This window comes from Lepisosteus platostomus, chromosome 11 (genome assembly GCF_059453375.1).
Source record: "Lepisosteus platostomus isolate fLepPlt1 chromosome 11, fLepPlt1.hap1, whole genome shotgun sequence".
Lineage (NCBI taxonomy): Eukaryota > Metazoa > Chordata > Actinopteri > Semionotiformes > Lepisosteidae > Lepisosteus > Lepisosteus platostomus.
The window spans coordinates 41,525,120-41,544,934 of NC_142621.1; the positions used below are offsets into that span (position 1 = coordinate 41,525,120).

General features: G+C 37.8%; 1 protein-coding gene across 5 annotated transcripts in view; it reads left to right on the forward strand.

The window, feature by feature from the left end:
- slc39a11 (solute carrier family 39, member 11) overlaps window positions 1-19,815 on the forward strand; it is a 185,976-nt gene that overhangs the window by 125,050 nt on the left and 41,111 nt on the right. For all 5 annotated transcript variants that reach the window (XM_088599740.1, XM_088599741.1, XM_088599742.1 and 2 more), the window contains one exon: window positions 11,003-11,072. In XM_088599740.1, coding sequence (XP_088455866.1) covers window positions 11,003-11,072 — 70 coding nt within the window. The remainder of the gene's footprint in view (window positions 1-11,002; window positions 11,073-19,815) is intronic.

Genomic DNA, 19,815 nt, shown 5'->3' on the forward strand with positions numbered 1-19,815 from the left:
AATGCCTGTGATTCTTCTGATACGGACTGCTTCAAGTTGGAAGTGACAAACTGTTTTTTGCAAAAGGTGTTCAAAATATAGCAAAAGTAGATATAATGTAGAATGATAAAATCTTTGTTTTTGGCATTTGATACAGTATAACACAACATACTGTATTCTTCTCACACATTGCCTGTTCATGTTATAATTCTTACCGCAGTGTGTCCACCCACATGTAATTGGCTTTTAAGCATGGAATCCAAAGTCACTTTGAGACAAACAAGCAGCAGTGAAGAGCCATACAAAATTAATGTTGGTCATTCAGGAACCCTTAAAAATCACAGCACTGACTTGCTAGCCCACAACTGAGATCCTGAATACGTGAATAAGTGCTTACAAAATTGCCATCAGTCACCACAGCTGAAAACAGCCCTTGGTAGGGCAAATTAAGCACAGACAAAGTTACCCTTTGGCTAGGCTGTCGCCTGCAGCGTGAGTGTAAACTTGTAAAGGAACACTAGGAATTGGTTGTGGACGGTGTGGCTGTACCCCCAATAGTGTCAACAGTTTTGGAAGGGAGCAGCAAGCTGGAAATGGGTAATGAAAAATAGACATTTGAGGAAAACCTTTATAGAGGCTTTCATTCCACAGTCAATAGATAAAGGCTAAAAATGGAGGTAATCTGGTCAGAAATACAAAGGGTCATGTAGGTGGTTGGAGGACTGAGATACCACTCTCAAGGTTCAAGATAATTTCACTTGCTGACTGTTTTTCACTTCTTTTTTCTTCTTTGTACCTACAGTAGTAATAGTTTTAGAAATATTGCTGCTTACATTTCATTTGAGCAGAATGTTCGCATGGGTGTCCTACAGGTGTTCTGATTTCATCCCAAAAGTCCAAAGACGTATTGGTAAAATTGTCCCTAGTGTGGTTGCATGTGTGTTTGTGTCTCTGTGTGTCTTGTGATGGACTGGTGTCCCGTCCAGTGCGTACCCTTCCCCATGCCCATTGCTTGCTGGGATAGGCTCTGGATTAAATTAACGGATAACTACTTTATCCCCCATGACCCCGTATTGGATAAAGCCGTTAGAAAATGGATAGATTGATGTATTGGATGTTTTGAGGCAACTAACAGTCATTTTATTAAATTGTGTTGTTAGTTTGTTGTGAGAAATAGTTTTTCTTTTTTTGTCATTTTTGGGACCTCTGGAGCTTTATAAATGTCGCTAGCTGATGGTAAGCAACACATTGTCACTTAAAGCTTCGGTCTCAGATTATAAATGTAGCTTCCATGCATTCATCAGTATATTTTCTTTTCATTTAAGGATAAGATCAGATCACTTTATTGGCCCTATACAATTTCTTGTATTAGGATTAATCTTTTCGCATACCCCAACTTGCTCTCCATGAGACACACAGACACATAGACAGGGAGAGAAGCTTGGGGTCAGAGTGCAGGAACAGCCATTTATATGGCGCCCTTGGAGCAGTTGGGGTTAAGGGCCTTGCTCAGGGGCCCAACGGAGTAGGATTCCTCTGCTGGCTGCGGGATACAAACTGGTAACTTTCCAGCCACTGGCGCAGACCCTTAGCCACAGAGCCACCTCTTGCTGCAAATAGCAGGACAATTTTTTGCTCTTGTCAGTAATTATGAACACTAGCAGTTTGTTCAAAGGGCTAATCTGGCTTGATGTCGTCAACATACAACTAATGGAATGGAAAAAAAACAGGCGATTTCACATCTTACCTAAGCATTTCGATTAAGTAATAAAGAACATACGTGAAATGTGAAAACCAGAGGACAGACAAGGCTATTGAGGTCTGGAGCTGTACATTACTGGACAATGGACCTTCATGGAATTTAATTTAAAATAAAGAAATCACTGCAGTGGTAATGTTGCTAGCCATTCAGATTGAGCAGTTAATGCTGTTAATTGATTAGTTAGCAGGAAAACACACATTTCAGAGATGAATACTGTGGATAAAAGACTTAAAAGGAACCTTGGCTTTCATTGTCCGCCAAAAGCCATTTCCCAGGAGAAAGGAAATAGCCCAGAATGCATGGCATGAAGTGTGTTTAAACGAAACAAAATGGATTGACTAAAAACCACTTAGAAGGGAAAGACAACTTTGCTCTTATGTACAGTGAAATAAACATGAAAGTACCAAAGCTGTTTTTGATAAATATTATAGAATTTGCTAAGATTATGTAATGGACATGCTGCCTTGTGGGAAGTAAAAATTAAAACAAAAGTGTGCATAAAAGTAAAGGGTGCATACCTACTTTTATCCTTTAATTTGTTTAAAGGACAGCTTTAACACTGCATTTAAAAACACAGGACATATTTTATTGGTCAGTAATGAATGGATGTTAAAACTAAGTTGTTGTTTAGAAAATATTGGGAAAAACTTCCGTGCTTCATTAATATTTTGTGAAATTATTTCAAAATGGCCTTTTTGTTATCGGTTCATTTGATAAAAAAAACTATTTTACTATTAAATATATTAACGCAAATCTGTCATTTGTATTGTTTGTTCCTATGTTAGGAAAATTTACTTTTAATTTAATTTAATTTTACTAAATTTACTAACCCTGATGCCATTTAGAATGCCAAAAAATATATTAGACTATCCCCTGTGAGTGGAACCAGCTGTTATGAGTTTGTTTTTTTTTCCCTCAGTGTAAATGTTTGAATTCCTTTTCCAAGCAAATTGTAATCACTCACTGCGAAGCTCAACAAAAGAAGAAAAAGGCTTCTACAAATGGAAGATATTCAAAAGCACTTTGATAGATGAGCGTTTCAGAAATCCATGGTATGTTTTTCTGTTTTCTATTTTTAGATGCCTACCTCTACTATTTTTTAAAGAGGAAAATGCATTCTTCTAAAAATAGAAAATAATTAAAAATATATACGTATTTATCGGGAATCATAGTGAAGCACAGTATTTGAGATATACTGACTTTTTAAAATAAGCAACTCAAAATACTTGCTATAATTTCCAGCACATCTTCGCAATGTGAAATCAGGGAATCCAAGCCAGTTCCAGCCTGCTGTCAGCACCTGCTTTTGGCACGCTTCACAGTTTCCTTCTCCCAGTAGGTAGACTCACGTTTCAATCAGGATGTGAGCTGGCTGATATGCTTCAGTGAAATCTGCAGCAGCTTACCTTGGAAGAGAAAGTAAAAAAACATATAACACCCATCTGGCCTAAGATGAATATACTGTGGCCACTGAGGAGCTCTGATGCATCAATTTTACTGCCTCATGGCAATAACTTGGTTTAAAGAATTAATTATATTGCCGATTTCAGAGTGTTTCAGGAGAGCAAGTGAGAGACCCAGTGAAAACTATACTGTTGGCACTGATCACCATGGTAAGCTACAGTTTAGGTGTTTTCCCCCAGATAGCATTCCAAGCAGAGCACTCAGGTTGCTGGCTTTGTACACGTCCAGTAATCTTTTGACTGAAGGACAGATGTAATCATACTGTACGTTAGGGAAAGGAGGCTTGAAGACATTTCAATGAGGGTTCATTTAAGTAAAATCGAGGAGGCTGCGAAGATAAATAGGAAAGCCTTTTCAGCAGATAAATAACAGTTATTCTGACCCATTTTAAGCTTTCAGAACTTTATAACACTTCCAATTTAAATAAACTGATAGCTGGAGTGTTTATCCCTGTGGATGTCAAAATGATTTTGGCATCCAATAGGGACAAACCTCCAACATCTCTGGGCAGAGTAAGTTCAAGTTTTTATGGCTTTAAATTTAAACTAAAAAACATTTAAGAAGCTCAGTTCAGTATTGTAGCATGTTAGTTTTTGTCTGCTTTTTCTCATCTTGATATGTTTTTTTCTCCTTTTTTTATACATAGATCAAAGATAAGAGTGGGAATATAAGCATAGCTTCAAATATTTATGATTAATGAGACCATGGTTGAGGACTTTCGGCAAAATGCCAACTCATAGCATATGTTTCAGTGTTTTGAAGCTGTAGATGTACAGTATAAATAAAAAAGTACTAGAAATTGCTGCTTTAAGACATTTCTTCTTAGTATTTCAACATTCTGTCAGTAATGTGTTGTCCTCTTCCTCTAGTAAAAACACATTAGAATGAAGATCCTGTACTTTTTCTTTGTAACTGAGCATTAAGGGTATTAAATAAGGCTATGGTCAGTGACTAGTATTGGGCAATCATGATAAAACACTGAGGTGTGCAGCATTAACTGATTTCTGCATGCAAGTCACTACACCAGTTGAAAGTCAACTAAGTCACTACATGTAAGGCTATAGCCATGTCATGTCAGGACCCTAGTACGGTGGGTACAGTGTCTCCAGTTAATGGTAGGATGGGCACTAAAGATGAGCTGTTACTTGAGCGTCTAAGTACGTCGTCCACCAATGGGAATACTTGTAGTTTCCCTGGTTACCATGCACAAAATCATCTGTAGGTAGCCTGGGCAGCACAAAGTGTGTGCTTGCTGCATACTGAATCAGCTCACAGATATCCACATATTCATTAGAAATAATTCTGTGTCTTGAATTCGACAGAGTACAGTACCATACAGAAGTGTATAACACTGGACCACACACTCCCAAGCACGTTCACAACCACATGAGTTTTCACAGGTGGCAAGAGCTGGACCTAACACCTGTGACTCAGTGATTTCCCTCTAATTAGTGCCTTAAATAAGTATCTGTGCCTTAACATGGATGCTTGGAGTCACATAAGTGACATGCCTGCACAGGTTTGGAGATTGGCCCAAAGCAGTATTTACCATGACCTTATTATTGGTTGTACTTGTTACTGTATGTGAATAAATGCGTTACAGTAGCAATTCCTGTTACTTTATAAATACACACTAAATACATAAATACATGCTTGATGAATTAAGTTTCAAGTATCTGCTTGTATCTGATGAAGTACCAGATTCTTGTGGACTTTTTCACTTTCTGTGGAAGATCAGGACGTCAGGAAAAAGATCTGCCACTTTTTTCCTGTTTCCTGTTCATACAGGGTTGGTTTGTTGATACTCTGTGATATGAATGAACTCGACAAATTTGTGGGCCAGCTGACAGGATAGTCAGAAAAATATCTCTGAGTCAGGGAGATTGAGCCTGATGTGCTGTTAGTGTGAACACTTGGATCCTCCAAAACCCTAAACTGCTCCAGGACTGAAAAACATTGTGCATGAACAGCTCCAATGTAATGTGGCACGGTGATGAACATGGCATGTCCTGTTCAGTACGTGCCCCATACAGACAGTGATTGATGCTATTTGGAATCGGTCATAATGCAATACTTAGAAAAATTATTTTAGGCTTTAGGCTGTTTCTGTTGCATGCAGGCAGTGCATTTTACTTAGGTACATTTAGGAGCAATTAGATTTAGATAAAACATTATATACCAAAAACACATTTCAGAAATACTGTAATTAGTGTTGTTTTTTTTAACCAAAAATGTCAGTGCTCCCAGCAATCATTCCATCACTGCAAAAGCTTTGGGTATTATTTGATGAATTTGCCAGGGCTCCGTTATAATAATGAACACCGTTTTATATTCTTGTTCTCTCCCTTTCTGAAAGCGTGAAAAATATTTCTCTGAATACCCATTATTTGCACTGCACTAGACATGGTATTTGGGGAATAATAATTTTCTTTGTTTTTTTCTGAGTTAGAACTGGAGGCAGTTAAGAGAAATAATAAACACGTGTTGAAAGATTTATTAATTTTTCCTGGAGGAGCTTTCTTTGAAGTGACAAATCACTACGTTTTTGTGAAGTCTTTGTGATCCGGGGTTTAAAAGTAGTATGGAATTCTCAGTGTGCAAAACCAGTATATGTTTTTTTTCCACTTAATGCCTGTTTTGTCTGGTCACAAAAGAAATGTGTTTTCTTGGCTGGGGATACTGACATTGCAGCTCCTGGAGTGGTCAGTGTGCCCCAAGAGCTGTTAAGCCAAGAGAGATCATGACTCAGTTGTAACAAACAGTTTGCTGTTAAGACAACCAAACTGCATTCTGGGTGAGATGGTAGCAAAATAGAGCAGTTCCTAACATTTGATGGATTAGAATCCATTCCATAATATTCATGTTCATATCATTTTAATGAATACTGTTGATCTAAATTAGACATATTAATCAAAGATCAATATGCTGACATACATGCTGGCATCCTCTGTCAATTTCTGTACTTGGACTATTTCATACATTGTGCTACGATGAGTCATTATTCAATTAAGAATGTAACTGATATAATATCCATCAATATAATTATCTCATGAGTATTATTTTAATATAGAATACCAGACATTTTGTCTTTGACAGTAATTTCACCATCCTCAAAAAAAAAAACTCTAAATGTGCTTGATATTTTTATAGTATGCTATATGTTATAGTATGTATGTTTTCCCCGAAACATGTCTTCCTAACTTTTCTTTTCCTTTAATGGCACAAATATTTAAAATACAGCCTAAGAAGATCAGTAGTAAAATCTTGATGAATTATTGGAATAAGAAATGTCTTACTTATATCAGACAGATTAATACCCTCCAGAAACCTGAATATAAAACCTAAGAAAAATATTATTAGCATTGGATTACAGCATGGGGATTTTTAAAAAGGCTGTCATGTTATATGAAGAAGGCTCCACAGCCGAAACGTTTTTTATTTTTTTCTCTTTTCAGCATAGAATAAACCTATTACTTGTCGTTTTATACTGTCTTTTAGACTGATGGTCCCTTTTTACTGCCTGGACAGCTGCTGTTATTCTGTTTTGAGGAAAAAGAAATGCTAGTGTAATTCTGCATGGTACCAGAAAGTGGAGATTAAAGTAGTCCTGAGTGCTTGGGTCCGTTGTGTGCTGTTCTTTGTTATTAGGTGGAAGCAAATTAATGAAACATCTGTGCCTTGCCAGAAGTGCAGTGCAGTCTTTAAGTGTCAATTAACAGGGCCTAATTAAAATGCATGGGGTGTTGATGTTTGGTTTACATTTCTAGATAATGATCTGTGCCTCTGCTCTATGGGGTGTCTAGCATGCTATTGTGATGAATAAATAAAAATAACAAAACCGTGTTCCCTCTTCTATTTTTTATGCCCTCACACTTTTGGACCACAAGCTAATTAGGACTGGTTTTCTTTGAAATGATTTGTAAAAACATAGGCAGACTTTGATCCGTGTTCAGCATTGTCTTAAGAAACTAAATGAAAAGAGGAATACAGTACCATCTCTTTCTGACTGTAACACATTCATGAAGAACAAAGCCTATAGAACTTCCATGGTTTAAGGTCACATCTTTTACCTCCATGCAATATGTACTGACTTAAAGAAGGAAAATGTGCTGTTGTTAGTAAGACCACAAGGTGGCACCGAGGCCTTTAGACATTTTATTTGCACTGAGGCTGTTAAGCAGTTACTGTAAATATACAGTATACAGTACAGTATCTTCATTGTGCAAGATAAAAGGTCAAAGACTGCTGAGTGAAGTATTTATGGTGCTCATTTTGGGATTAAGTAAACTGCATAATGTTTAGCAAACACGTGGATTATTAAGAACTGTCTGCAGGCTGTGCTATTGAAATTGCTATTGTTTTTATTGGACAAGAATGATCTTGTGGAAGATAGATGACCTGCTTTGTTGAAAGCAACGGTTCTTTTGGATTCCTGTGTGTGCCTTCTTGCTTGTACCTTTGTGGTCTGCCTAAAATTGTACACTGTAAGTCTGATCGTCTACATATGTAAAGACAGACTGAAGTACTTTGATAGTACTTGTGTACTTGTGTCCCACTTTGCTGTAATAATAGAAAGCAATTTCCCACATGCAGTAATCGTAGTTATAAACAAGCATACATTATTGAATGGATTATATACTGTACAAGTGTGGAAAATGACTAGTTTTTTTATATTTTTCTAAGACTGAATGGTGGATAAAATTGCTGAATTTTGTGTACAGCTGGATCTTATAGCACTCTGGATCCAGTGTTCTGAAAGTTTTCTGTTCCGTACAGTGCTAGAGAGCTTTATATGGTTTTTGATACAACAAACCACTAGCAACACGTTATTGCTGGTTATTTTTCCAGACTTTTACTCTGTAGGCAATGGAACATTTGTCCGTTATTGCTTTTTGTTATATCAAAATCAAATCGCTGATTATCTCTGATTTGTTGTCAGCATGATAACGTTCTTTTCAGAGGGCATGACAGGAGGTAATTCTGTGTCATTTTTATTTTCTATCGAGGTGCAATTGAAAGCAATCATTTTCCACGCAGTCATTCAACAGGCTGCAAGGCACTAATTTGCATAAATATGAACAAGAAAAACTTTATATACTTTATAAAACAACAAAATCTTAAATATCTAAAGCAAACTTTGGATAAAGAATACTGTTTGGAGAGGATCTCCTGGTTACGGAGAAAGTGCTAAACTTAGAGAGTTCCAGTATTAGGAGCTTGAAAACCAGTGGTAGTGTTTATAACTTTGACAGAGCCATAACTTCATTGGTGACTCTTTTTTACAGTTAAAAGGTAAATTTGTCATTTTCTTTGCTGCTGTTTGGGCGCATCGGGTTTCTGTTCTACGTGGTGTAGGAGACAGAGGAGATAGTCCTATTTCCTTCTGATCCGTAATTTTCAAAACAGTGCCCCAATAAGGTGACAGGGCACACTGTTCTGCGGGACAAATCATATGTTGAATGAGACATTACACCAAGGTCCTGAATTCTTAGTAAAGATCCTAAAATACTGTAAATAAAGTTGTTATCTCTGTATTCCAGTTTGGGTTTGCACAGTTAAAACAAATGCACCCCTTAATTAAACAGATAGATGAAGTTATTTCTCACCTCTCCACCTTGTCTGCTATGTTGTGGAGTCGCTGGTGCATCATTACTGCTGTACTGTATGTCAACCAGGTGCGTGCCACACTTCAGTGTGGTCCCCTCCTAATGTAAATCACTCTGGGATCCTTCTGGGATGAACAGTAATATACAAGAAAAAAGTGTTACGTAACAATGGATAAAGAAATACAACAGATAACTGAGTAACGATGGTGTGGGTAGGTCATCCTATAAAGGATCAGCAGTGAATAATGCAATTATAGTATGTACATGAAACTGTCTCCTGTCTCCCCTACATGACTTATACTGTAGCCTGTCAGAGTTGAGAAATGTCCTAGTAATCCATTGATGAAAAGAAGTAAGGTCTGCCTTTGTGCATTAAGACCCCTGGAATATTTTATGTGAAGCTGTTTAGTATTGTAATGAGAGATAAGGTTTAGACCTGAAAATGTACTTTCAATGATAATCCTGTATGTACAGAAGAGACTAGATAGTTGTTTACGTAGATGATTTCAGGAAGATGAAAATAGCACAATCAATGAGTGCGTTCTCTGCATCATTTTATGCATCAACTAGCAGCAGGGGGATAAATATAATTGTGCCGAAGCCAATATGCTTTGAAGTTCACATTTTCAAAAATATGCAGTACATATTCGTTGAAGCCAAGAAATAAGAAAAGGGAGTAATGGGCCAGTCTCTCTAAAGGCTAAAATTTGAAAAGATATGAGAAATACACATTTGGAAACTACAAAATAAAATTCAGTATAAAATGAAGTGCACACATAATATAGCTAGGACTGTTCAGCCAGTTGATGATAATTCTTATTCACTCTTATCTATCAAGACAGTCACTGTACAGCAATCAGTCAATAAAGGTTTATTTATAAATGGGAAACAATGCAGCATACAGTGGTGGTTTTCAAACAATGTACAGTAACACAATGTAGACAGTACATTACAAACATAATAAATAACAACAACCAGAACAATAAATACATGGAGGTAAAAAAAAAATATTAAGTCCGTGCAAAAAGTGCATAGGTGCATTGAGCTCTGAGGCACTGCAGTTAACTTAAGGATGTGCGCAGCAGTACATGCCATACTGTATGGAGCAAGATAATCTGAATTTCTTAATACGCTAAAGTGTAGCCATCCATGTAAATTCTGTTATTTATGCCTGCCATTTTTGGTTAATGCAACAGCAATAAAAATGCAGCATCTGTGATCGCACAGATAGAATGCAAAAGAAATTGATCAATAATAGTGACACTCTTAAAGACTCGCACTGCAAAATAGAATTTTGAGCACAGTTTCAGAATTGCTAGCAAGGAAAAGAAGCTTTGAATTCAAATTGCCCAGTGGGATAAAAAATAATTAAGCCTATGTTCAGAACATTACAATACACAGTTAAAAGGATAAAATCAAAGGATGTTATGTTGCATAGTGTTACAACATGCAAATAAGCTTTATTTCTGCAGCTTTCCGTTACCTCAGTGGGCTCGTTCTGCTCCACTGCTCATCTCTCTGGCCAATATCCTCTCCTTCTCCATGTCTGCTGTGGCCAGTACCCTCTCCCACCCCTTGTCTAGGAGCCAGGGAAGCATGTTAAAACACCATGACTGAAATAGTGTGGACACATGAGGTTGATAGCACTGTTTTGTCCAAACCTTTGATCTGTGCTTGGAGATTGCCTGCCAGTTTACCTAGTAAAATATGTTGTGTGCATTAAGGCCTGCAGACATTTTCATTTGTCATATAATTCAGGAGAATAAGGGTTTGTGGGCAGGGCCTATTAACATAGGCAAATGTAAAAAAATAGAAGTGGAATTTGATTTACCCACTTAGGGTTGACTTTATTAATGTGAATGGATTTCTACTTACATTTTCCAACAGACAGTACAATTGTTAGGGCTGCTGAAATTCATTCTCATGACAAACACTAAGCATCACATTTTCGCTTACTTTGAGAGTCCTGGTTAAAACGTGATTTGCTTTTAAAGAATATGTAAAAGAGATTGTAATGAAATAGAAAAAACAGGAAAGGTGACCTGTTGGATTGTACACGATATCTTTAGATAAAAGATGCCTAAATTGTCATCCTCGTTTCATCATTAAATTTTTGATTTAATCATTTAAACTTTTTCCTGTTTCTAATGCTGCTCTAATATAATTACTGTGTTTTCCTCTCATTTTCTAGAGGGTCTGGCAGTGGGAGTGGGCTTTGGAGCAGTTGGGAAGACCGCATCGGCAACTTTTGAAAGTGCAAGGTATGGTCCTGCACAGGACTGCTTGACTCATTTTTCCTTTAGCTTTGTATTTTTCGACATCCATGAATACCTGTGTTCCCGGTGTGGGTCATTTCAAGGCCAGACCCTTACCAAAGCGACACACTTATGATATAGTGTTTTAACCACTTCTCTCTTGTGTTCCTAAAAAGTAAGAAAGAGTTGTGGTTAAAATATTATGACATTAGTGTGTTGCTCCTGGGAGCCTTTAAAATGAAAGCTGCAATTCCATGCTGACTTTTTGCTGGAATAGCAGTTGCCTCTTATATGGGTAAGGATTCGTACATTTGTACATTTAATTAGTGGCCACTTAATCTGAACTTTTTTGTGTAGCGTACTGTATGTGTTTTGTGCAGGTATTTTGGCAAGCCGAATGTTTAGCAGAGGTAAAAGAGCTCCTTCAGGATAAAGGAAGGAGAAAACAGTCAGATGTTGAAGGAATGTATTTTAACATGCATTTGGGAAGGGTGAAAAGAATCAAGGCTGTCTGTCCTAAAGAAAAATATCTTCATAGTATTTGTATAGTGGGGTATTGTATCTATTTAACTGTAAGTAACAGTAGACCTATGCTGAAAGTGTATCATTATCCTGTGTTGCCCCCCAGTGGCCAAATGGGATTTTGTTGCCCATACTGGTCATGAACACATGAGATCTGTCACACGGAGTACTGTATGGAATTAATCCAGGTAGTACACGCTTTCACACATCCATTTCTTTGTGACACTTCATTGGGGTGGAAATGCCTTTAGTCTACAATACAGGAACATCTTTATTTGCTCTCTACAATGAACTCTGTTTGTCCTGCTCTAGATATGACTGATTTATTCCTTTTATTATGATGTGAGTCAGTTGAGATCAAATTCTCATTCACAATAATGTCCTAGAGACTTATTTATATAATTGGGCATTAACTTGCAGCAATTCTAGTAAATTGCTTTCAATTTAAGTGAAGTACCTAGTCAAGTCCAAAGTACGCCACTTGGGATTTGAACCCATGACCCTCCATATGGACAAAATGAAAGTATATACTTGTCCATATTGGGATTTTTGATAATGCCCACATTATGCCAATTCACAATTTGGAGATTACTTTTCTTTTAAGATGCTAATTTTGATAGTTTTTTTATATAACGAGTGGAAGATAATCAAATATCTATTTTCAGTATCTGTATAGACTTTAGAACAAAGCTGCACCTGTTCAGATGAAAGATTTCGGAGCCACAGCTGCGTATTGATAGAAGTGCCATTATCATAAAGTGTATCACTGGGAGATTACAAAGTCCCAGTTATATGTTTTGTAAGAAAAATACAAGACATGCATTGTATTTTGTGATATCCAAACTCCTGACGGACTTGAAACCGATCGTTACTCTGTGGAAAACTATTGTTCTCACTTGGAAAATATCCTGACATATGAATTTTTTCTTGTTAAGCTTCCATTAGAGATAACAATCATAAAGGGATTTAGTAAGTGAACCACTGCAGAAGACAGGCCTTAAGATGCTAGCTGTCAGACTACCCTTCTTTATAGCATTCTTCAAATGTCATGGTTTAGTACTTGAAATTAGATCTCAGACTCCATTCTTGTTAAATGATACTGCGTGTTCACTGTCTCTTTTGCCAAAGCCATATAACAGTAGTATGTTGAGCAGAAGTAATGTATCCTGCGCAATTTTGGCAAGAAAGTGTCAGTGTTGTGCTAAACATTTATAAACACAACCTTCATAACCATTGATGTACTCCAAATTTATGTACATATTTGACGAGAAAGCATGCAGTTAGCGGTTTCGGCAAGTATTTATGGAGAAGCGTTCAGCATACTTTGCTTGATGTCTTAGTAGTTAATGCCCAGAGATTGCTTGGGGCTTTGCTGGAGGTTTTGGGCTGTTTTACAGCTGAATAGAAGAAGGACATGTTGGACTGGTGCTGAAATGTGATCTTGGAAGCCAAACCCAGCCAGTTATGAAATTAAATGAAAATCGTTTTTCAGTCTGTGGCTGTGGAAGGTTGTCCCAAGTTCATTAGTTTTAGACATAATATGAGCTGACAATCTCCTTGAAATTGGATAAATCAATTAGAGCCTACATTTATTTGAATCATTATAGGCCACACACAATAGCAGCTTGCGTATTTTTTCCATAAAATTATGTAAAATGATTTTTTATTCTTACCATTTAAGGATGATGTATTTCTCTTTATTTTCATGATTGGTTTCTGTTTAGAGAACCACACATCCTACAGAAGTTAACAGGTAATCATACCAGTTCCTTGTGCCTCTGAGACTTAATCCTTACTTACAGTATACTTTCCTGACCAGGAGCTACAATATGTGTACATCTGTACATGCCATGTGTCATGCTGTGTTCTCATGCGTGCTTTATCGTTCTGTAACGCAGGAGAAGGGTATAATTTCTAATATCTTCTTTTTTCATAGCATTAAGGCTCTGTCCAACAGTTCTGATATTTGCCAGATTTTAGTACAGGCTGTTTACTGTTGCACTATATGCACTATGGCTGATAGCAAAACTCTTCCATTTCTTGGTTTTCCAAAAACTGATTAAGAAACATTTTACATGTCTGTTTACCTGCTCATGTGATTTTGTTAATAGCTAAAATGTACTTTGCTCTACTCACTTGAGAGTGAAAGGATACTGAAGCTAAAAAGCATATTAATCAACTCAGAACACCTCATCAAAAATATTATTATATATATATCTGATATCAGATATCGGATGTCGTGTCATTTACCAAACCGCTTTATACCATACAGTGTCGCAGGAAGCCGGAGCCTACCTGGCAAGCAATGAGCGCAAGGCAGGGTACACCAGTCCATCGCAGGGCAAGTGCAAGCCAATCATACATGGGGACAATTTGGAGGCCATGGTAAAGGCCGAGGGGGGAAATTTGGCTACTCTTATCGTGAAATGCCCGGGGATCTTTAATGACCACTCAGAGTCAGGACCTCGGTATAAGATCTCATCCGAAAGACGGCACCCACTACAGTATCGTGTCCCCACCACTTTACCGGGGTATTAGGACCCACAGAGACAGCAGGGTGGGCGCCCCCCACTGGTCCCACTAACACCACTTCCAGCAGCAACCATAGTTTCCCAGGAAGTCTCACATCCAGGTACTGACCAGGCTCAACACTGCTTAGCTTCAGTGGGTAGCCAGTTGAGAGCTACAGGGTGATATGGCTGCTGGCTCAAAAATAAATGTGAACTTGTTAAATTTGAATACACGTGTCTGCTCTTTCACCGCTCACTGATTTTATATTGAAAAAAAAAGAATACATTTTAAGTAGTGAAAAACAAGTTTTGCCCTTTTTCTTCTCACAACATGATCATAAAGCTTTTCACGGCTGATTGTAAAGAAAGAGGAGGATATGTTTTCCCAGTGAGTTCAGTTGTAATAAAAACTTAAAAAATGTCTTTTTAGCATCCTCAGTACTTGCCTTCTTTACATCGCTGTACATCCAGCGTTCAGGTAGAACACTACTAGTTTTAGAAAAGCAAGTGTTATAGAAAAACAAGTGGGAGAAGTCTCCTTTCCAGATGGGAGGCATTAAATACACTATGAGAAATTATTTAAACTTTTCTTTGGCAGGTTTGTGCCATGTGAATGTGCTCACAGCTGTAGCTGACAGCCGCAAGTATTTTGAAAAAAAAAACAACGCAAAACCAAACACAAAGGTTTTGTTTTTTTTCTCACATATGTAAGGTGCATGTCACGCAAGAAACGCAGAGTGAAAAGTGGGGCGAGCCTGGTTTGTGAATGGGTTGATTGAGAAGTTTTAACCCCTTGGAATGCGCAGAAACCTCCCTCCAGATGTGATGTGGCTCCTGGACGAGAGCCAGAGAGGAAGGTGAGGCAGAGGGCAGCCGTGTCTCCGTATGAACCTATCTCTCTGAAAAGCAAAGCCTGGCCCTGTATGGTTTTGTAAAGGGAACCAGATGAAGTTCTTAAAGCGTGCCCTGAAAACAAGGCATTCCTACAGTAAATTCTGTTTTACCCAACATACTGTATAAGAGCTAAATAACGTTTTTTAATCAAGTTAATACTACCCAGACTGGCATTTAATAAGGAATGTGTCTGTTAAGTCCTAGGTTCTTTTAAGTGCAACTAACTGAGAAGTCCGTGCCATAGCTATTAACGTTAGCTGCGTGTCAGCTGTAAAAATTGTGAATTAGGTCAAGGAAGGAGAATTTCTATAAAATCAGAATTTCACAGCCAACATAAAAGCTGCTTGATGTCCATATTCAATTTTTGTATTGTTTTCATGGATGATGAAATGTATTTGAATATTTAGGTTATTAAGTTACTGATTTCCTGAATGAAGTAAAAAAGATTATTTTAATGTTTTAAATGGTGGATGTGTTCCACCCGATGGCCTGTTGACTAAAGGATTATCCAAATGAACAATTAAGATTCCTGGCATTCAATGGGATGTATTGTTCACAGAATAATATAACTGTTATTCAGTTCATTCCCATATGTGATATTGGCTTTTTTGTCCAATAGTTCCTTTCTGTTTTTCTCTATCCTCCAAAGAAACCTTCTCCAGAGAAAGGAATAGTGCTTTACTGGAGTTATGGCAGTCTTGTTACCTACTGTCCTGACACACATGATAGACAGACTGCTGGGACATGTTGAATTATCCCAGCTGTAAGACAAGATTGTTAGAGGAGCCCTTGAAATGGTAGCTGTAAAAATGGAATAAAAACAGATGAAAAAGGATAGACTACCGAACATTGTTCTTCCTACAGTAAATTAATTTTCTCCTTTCCCATGAAGAAGACAGTTCTTGACACATACTAGAGTTCTTTGTTCAAAACCTGGAGTAAAGCAAAGGAAAGCTTGTTTTTTAACTAACTTGTTCTCTTCATATTCTTTGTGCTAAAAACTGATGGAGTGTTGGTAAGCTTCGAATAAAAGAAAAAAGGGATAGCCAATCTATGTGTGTGTGTAGCTAAAACAAGTAGTTTCTTGTGTGCGGCTCCACATCGTATTGTAGTTATTAAACTCAATAAGAAAGGAGCCTTTGTCATAGCGACCGTCTAAACCCAGTCACAAGGGACATCTTGTGCCAGAAAACAAAAATTATTTCAACCACAACATTCCTTGGCTGTTTGGTAAGACGAAAAGGGTCTTTTTTTCCCCTCCCTGACAGATACATCATTTGATTTTAATTTTGACCGAAGCACAGGCCTTAGCTGTGCTTACCACCTCACTCTGCAGCTGTTGCCCCTGAGCTGTCCTGATTAGCTCACACCTTGGCACCACCAGTTTTGTGCCTGTGTCCCAGTGGATTAGCAGGCGATTTAGAGGGGGGTGAATAGGTGGGCCGCAGTGAGTCATGCCATCTGTAGGTTTCTAGGTTCAGCTTCCACTCACGTCACTCTGTGAATGAAGTTATGGCTGTGTTTTTGTCAGAGATAACAGTGTGATCCCCAACCTCTCACATATCACTTCAAAGGGAATGAGCCAAACTGGTGACTTTAAGCTGCGTTGATTTTAACCCCAAAAATAATTTTTTCAGTCTGCTATTGCATTCAAATTTTATTTCTCTGTGGAAGTACCTAAGATATTAATGTGCTGTTCAACACATTGATGTTCTGGCATAATCAACATTCATATGAATCTGTGTTTTTTCAAAGCATTACGATTTTTTAATGGTTCAGTAAGTTAATATATCCCAAAAGGGTACTATACTAGCTACAAGGTATAACATGCAGAGACAATTTTCATTAATACTAAGTCAAGTTGGAAATGGTTTCCATGATTAGTAGTTTGATAGTAATGGGAACCTGACAGATCATCAGGAGTTTGATTGCGTGAACTCCCTATGTACTCTGGCCGAGATATTTCTATTTGATACAAAGAAGTAAAGGCAAATATTTACATACATTTTATTATTTTTGGCTCTACCCATCTGTGGGTAAAACACAGCAGGAAAAATTAGCGTGATATCGTAGCAGCTGTCCACACTAGCTGTGGAGCACCCACCTGTTTCACTTTCTAGAGTGTGAGGCATCGGGTAGAAATGTCTTGACCTTGTCTGCAGTTTGCTCGAGTTTCCTCAAAGTCTGACAAAAAAAGCAAAACCTGAAAACTTGGAAGTGAGAAAGGATTTTAAAAAGGCATGAGCTGATCATACTTTTAGGACACTTTTTGAAAAATAAAATGCAGTTTTGGACTGTTTTTTTGTTTCTAATGGGACATGCATGTGAGTGCATGTGGAGTCTGCTGACAAAGATTCTTGTCATTCCAAAGTGAGGGTCATTCATTTAGCTTGAAACAAAACTGTAGAGTCCTGCTGTATGTGTGATTTGATGTGTGGGAAACCTTTCAAGCTCTGACCATTTGTTCATTTATTGGATATTAAGCTGTAGAAAGATGATTAAAGATGATTGAATCATCTTTTGTCCTTGCTATGCTATGTGCAAATCATAAAAAATGTGACTTATTAATTAATTTGATGTTGTGGTTTTAAAACAAACAAGTCTCAAGTACCAAACAGGGCCTTCTGATTCCTGAGAAAACCACAAAGTACGCCAGCCGTGCGTGAGGTGAAACCCAAGAAGACAAAGATGGAGAACAGCTTGTTTTCTCCTGCTGGGAAACTGAGACACTTTATTTTTGGAGAGGTGAAGCCCTAATGGTTCCTAGAAAGAGGTGCTTCACGGGGGCCAGACAGACACACTCCTCTCGGCCGCAGTCGGAGCCGCGGAGCAGGGTGGAGGTTTCTCAAAGGAATCTGAGCGACCTGGTGGGTTTGAAGGAGGGAGGGGAGGGGCGCCTGTGATGTGGTTTACAGCCCAACCATCAAGCAGCTCTTCAAAGCAAAAGGAATAACAGCTCTAAAGTCATGGTGGTCAGCGCCTGAACAAAACTTTGCTTGTTGCCGAGCTAAATGAATGTCTGCTTCAGAATACAGTGTAGAAATGATCAGAGAGATCGTTCTGAAATTCTGTAAAGAAAACATAACATGCAGTATGGATGGGAGAGGGGGACCTCATATATGTTTTTGACTCTGTTTTTTTCAGTTTAGACTTTCCTTTTAGATTTGTTTTGATTGCATCTTGAAAACATTTGAGACCTGCCCCCCACCCCTTGTATTTGGTATCTCTAAGCATTTTAACTTCAGATTGAGATTTCCTTATTTAGATAATGAAGACATCTTGAAAGCATTACGACCTCACTTTCCAAAATCTGTCAGCTCGTGCGGAGTGACCAACAAGTACTCTGACACTCTAACACAAAACCGGTTCCCAGAGTGTGTCAGGTCAGCCCATCTCAATGAGTGTTTCTGCAAACAGCAAACACAATTCCATTTACCAATGTAAATCACTTGCTCTTATCACAGATTATTTTATAAATCACTGACCTCATCACACTCTGTATACTGTCCTTTGTGCTTTTGGCCCTCTCAGCATGCTTGATGAATTCCTCACCTCACTTTCAATTAGTAGATGTTTATTTGGAAAGACACCTTCCTGTTTCAAAACAGTATTGTGGTTCTTTTTCATCCTACAAATTGTAAGATGTAGAACCTTTATCATACTGTTCCTCCAATGATCAACTGTGGTTAGTAAGTCAGTTCAACTTATTATGACTTTCAGTGACTGGGATCATCTGCACATTGAGCTGAAACCATCCATCTTCGTATCATCAAATCTCTTCCTCCTGACAGCTGCACTTGTTAACACTATCATGTCCTGTTAATGTTGTGCCCTGGGACATTCTTCTTTTATTGACTGTCCTTTTCTTTCTGTGTCTAGCTTCTGTGCCACAAGGATGTCAGCCTTAGCCTTCATCGCATTGTGAATGAGAATTTGCTCTCAAATGACTTATTTAGTTTAATACAAGATTATTATAAATAAAGTGTACAGTAGCTGCTGATCGCAGGTTAGATCTTTTGGACTATAACATGCAGTTTGTTCCTTGTTTCAAAATGTTTTACATTTAAATTAATTTACATTTAAAAATAATTCAACCAATCCGACTGGATATTTATACATCTGGAATCTGCTTTTAAGTCACTTAAGTTCATCACCTTCCTCCCTATTTTCTTTAACCTACAAAAAATAAATTTTCCTAAAAGGGAGTCATTTTTCAAGCATTCCATTCATTCCTTGAGCTGTTTCTTAATTAAAATCTCAATAGGCACAGCACTGTTTTTCCAAATAAGTTGTTTTGTTTCCTCAAGGGTCTTCTTTCGTACTCTACAGATAACATTTCCCTTTCGTTTCCAGACTCTCTGAGTCAGTGCTTCAAAATTGACCTCTCCTTATACCTGTTTGTTTTGTTTGTTTTTGGTAATATTGCCTTTTTTGACAACCATCCCATGAAAGATACCTAATTTCTCTGTTAAAATGAAATGAAACCACATGTTTGTGCATACTTTTGGTGAAAGGGCCTTTTTATGGATGAGTGTGTTTCTGTCTCTCCCTCTCCTTCTCTCACCCATTCCTGATGTAAACAGATAAGGATGAAAAAAGTATTGCTACACTTCCACACAAAGGCTTTCATTCATGGGACTTGTGTTAGTAGAACGGTTTTGTTTTGTACTTCATGTCCACTCATACTTTCCTGTCCAGACTTCATCAACAGGTTATTATATGGTATGGCCTTGAAGATGTTTCACAGGATGATGATATTTTAAATTGTAGGTTAGAAGGTTTAGGGAAGACTTCATGCAAATAGTCAGGTAAAATATTTTTGA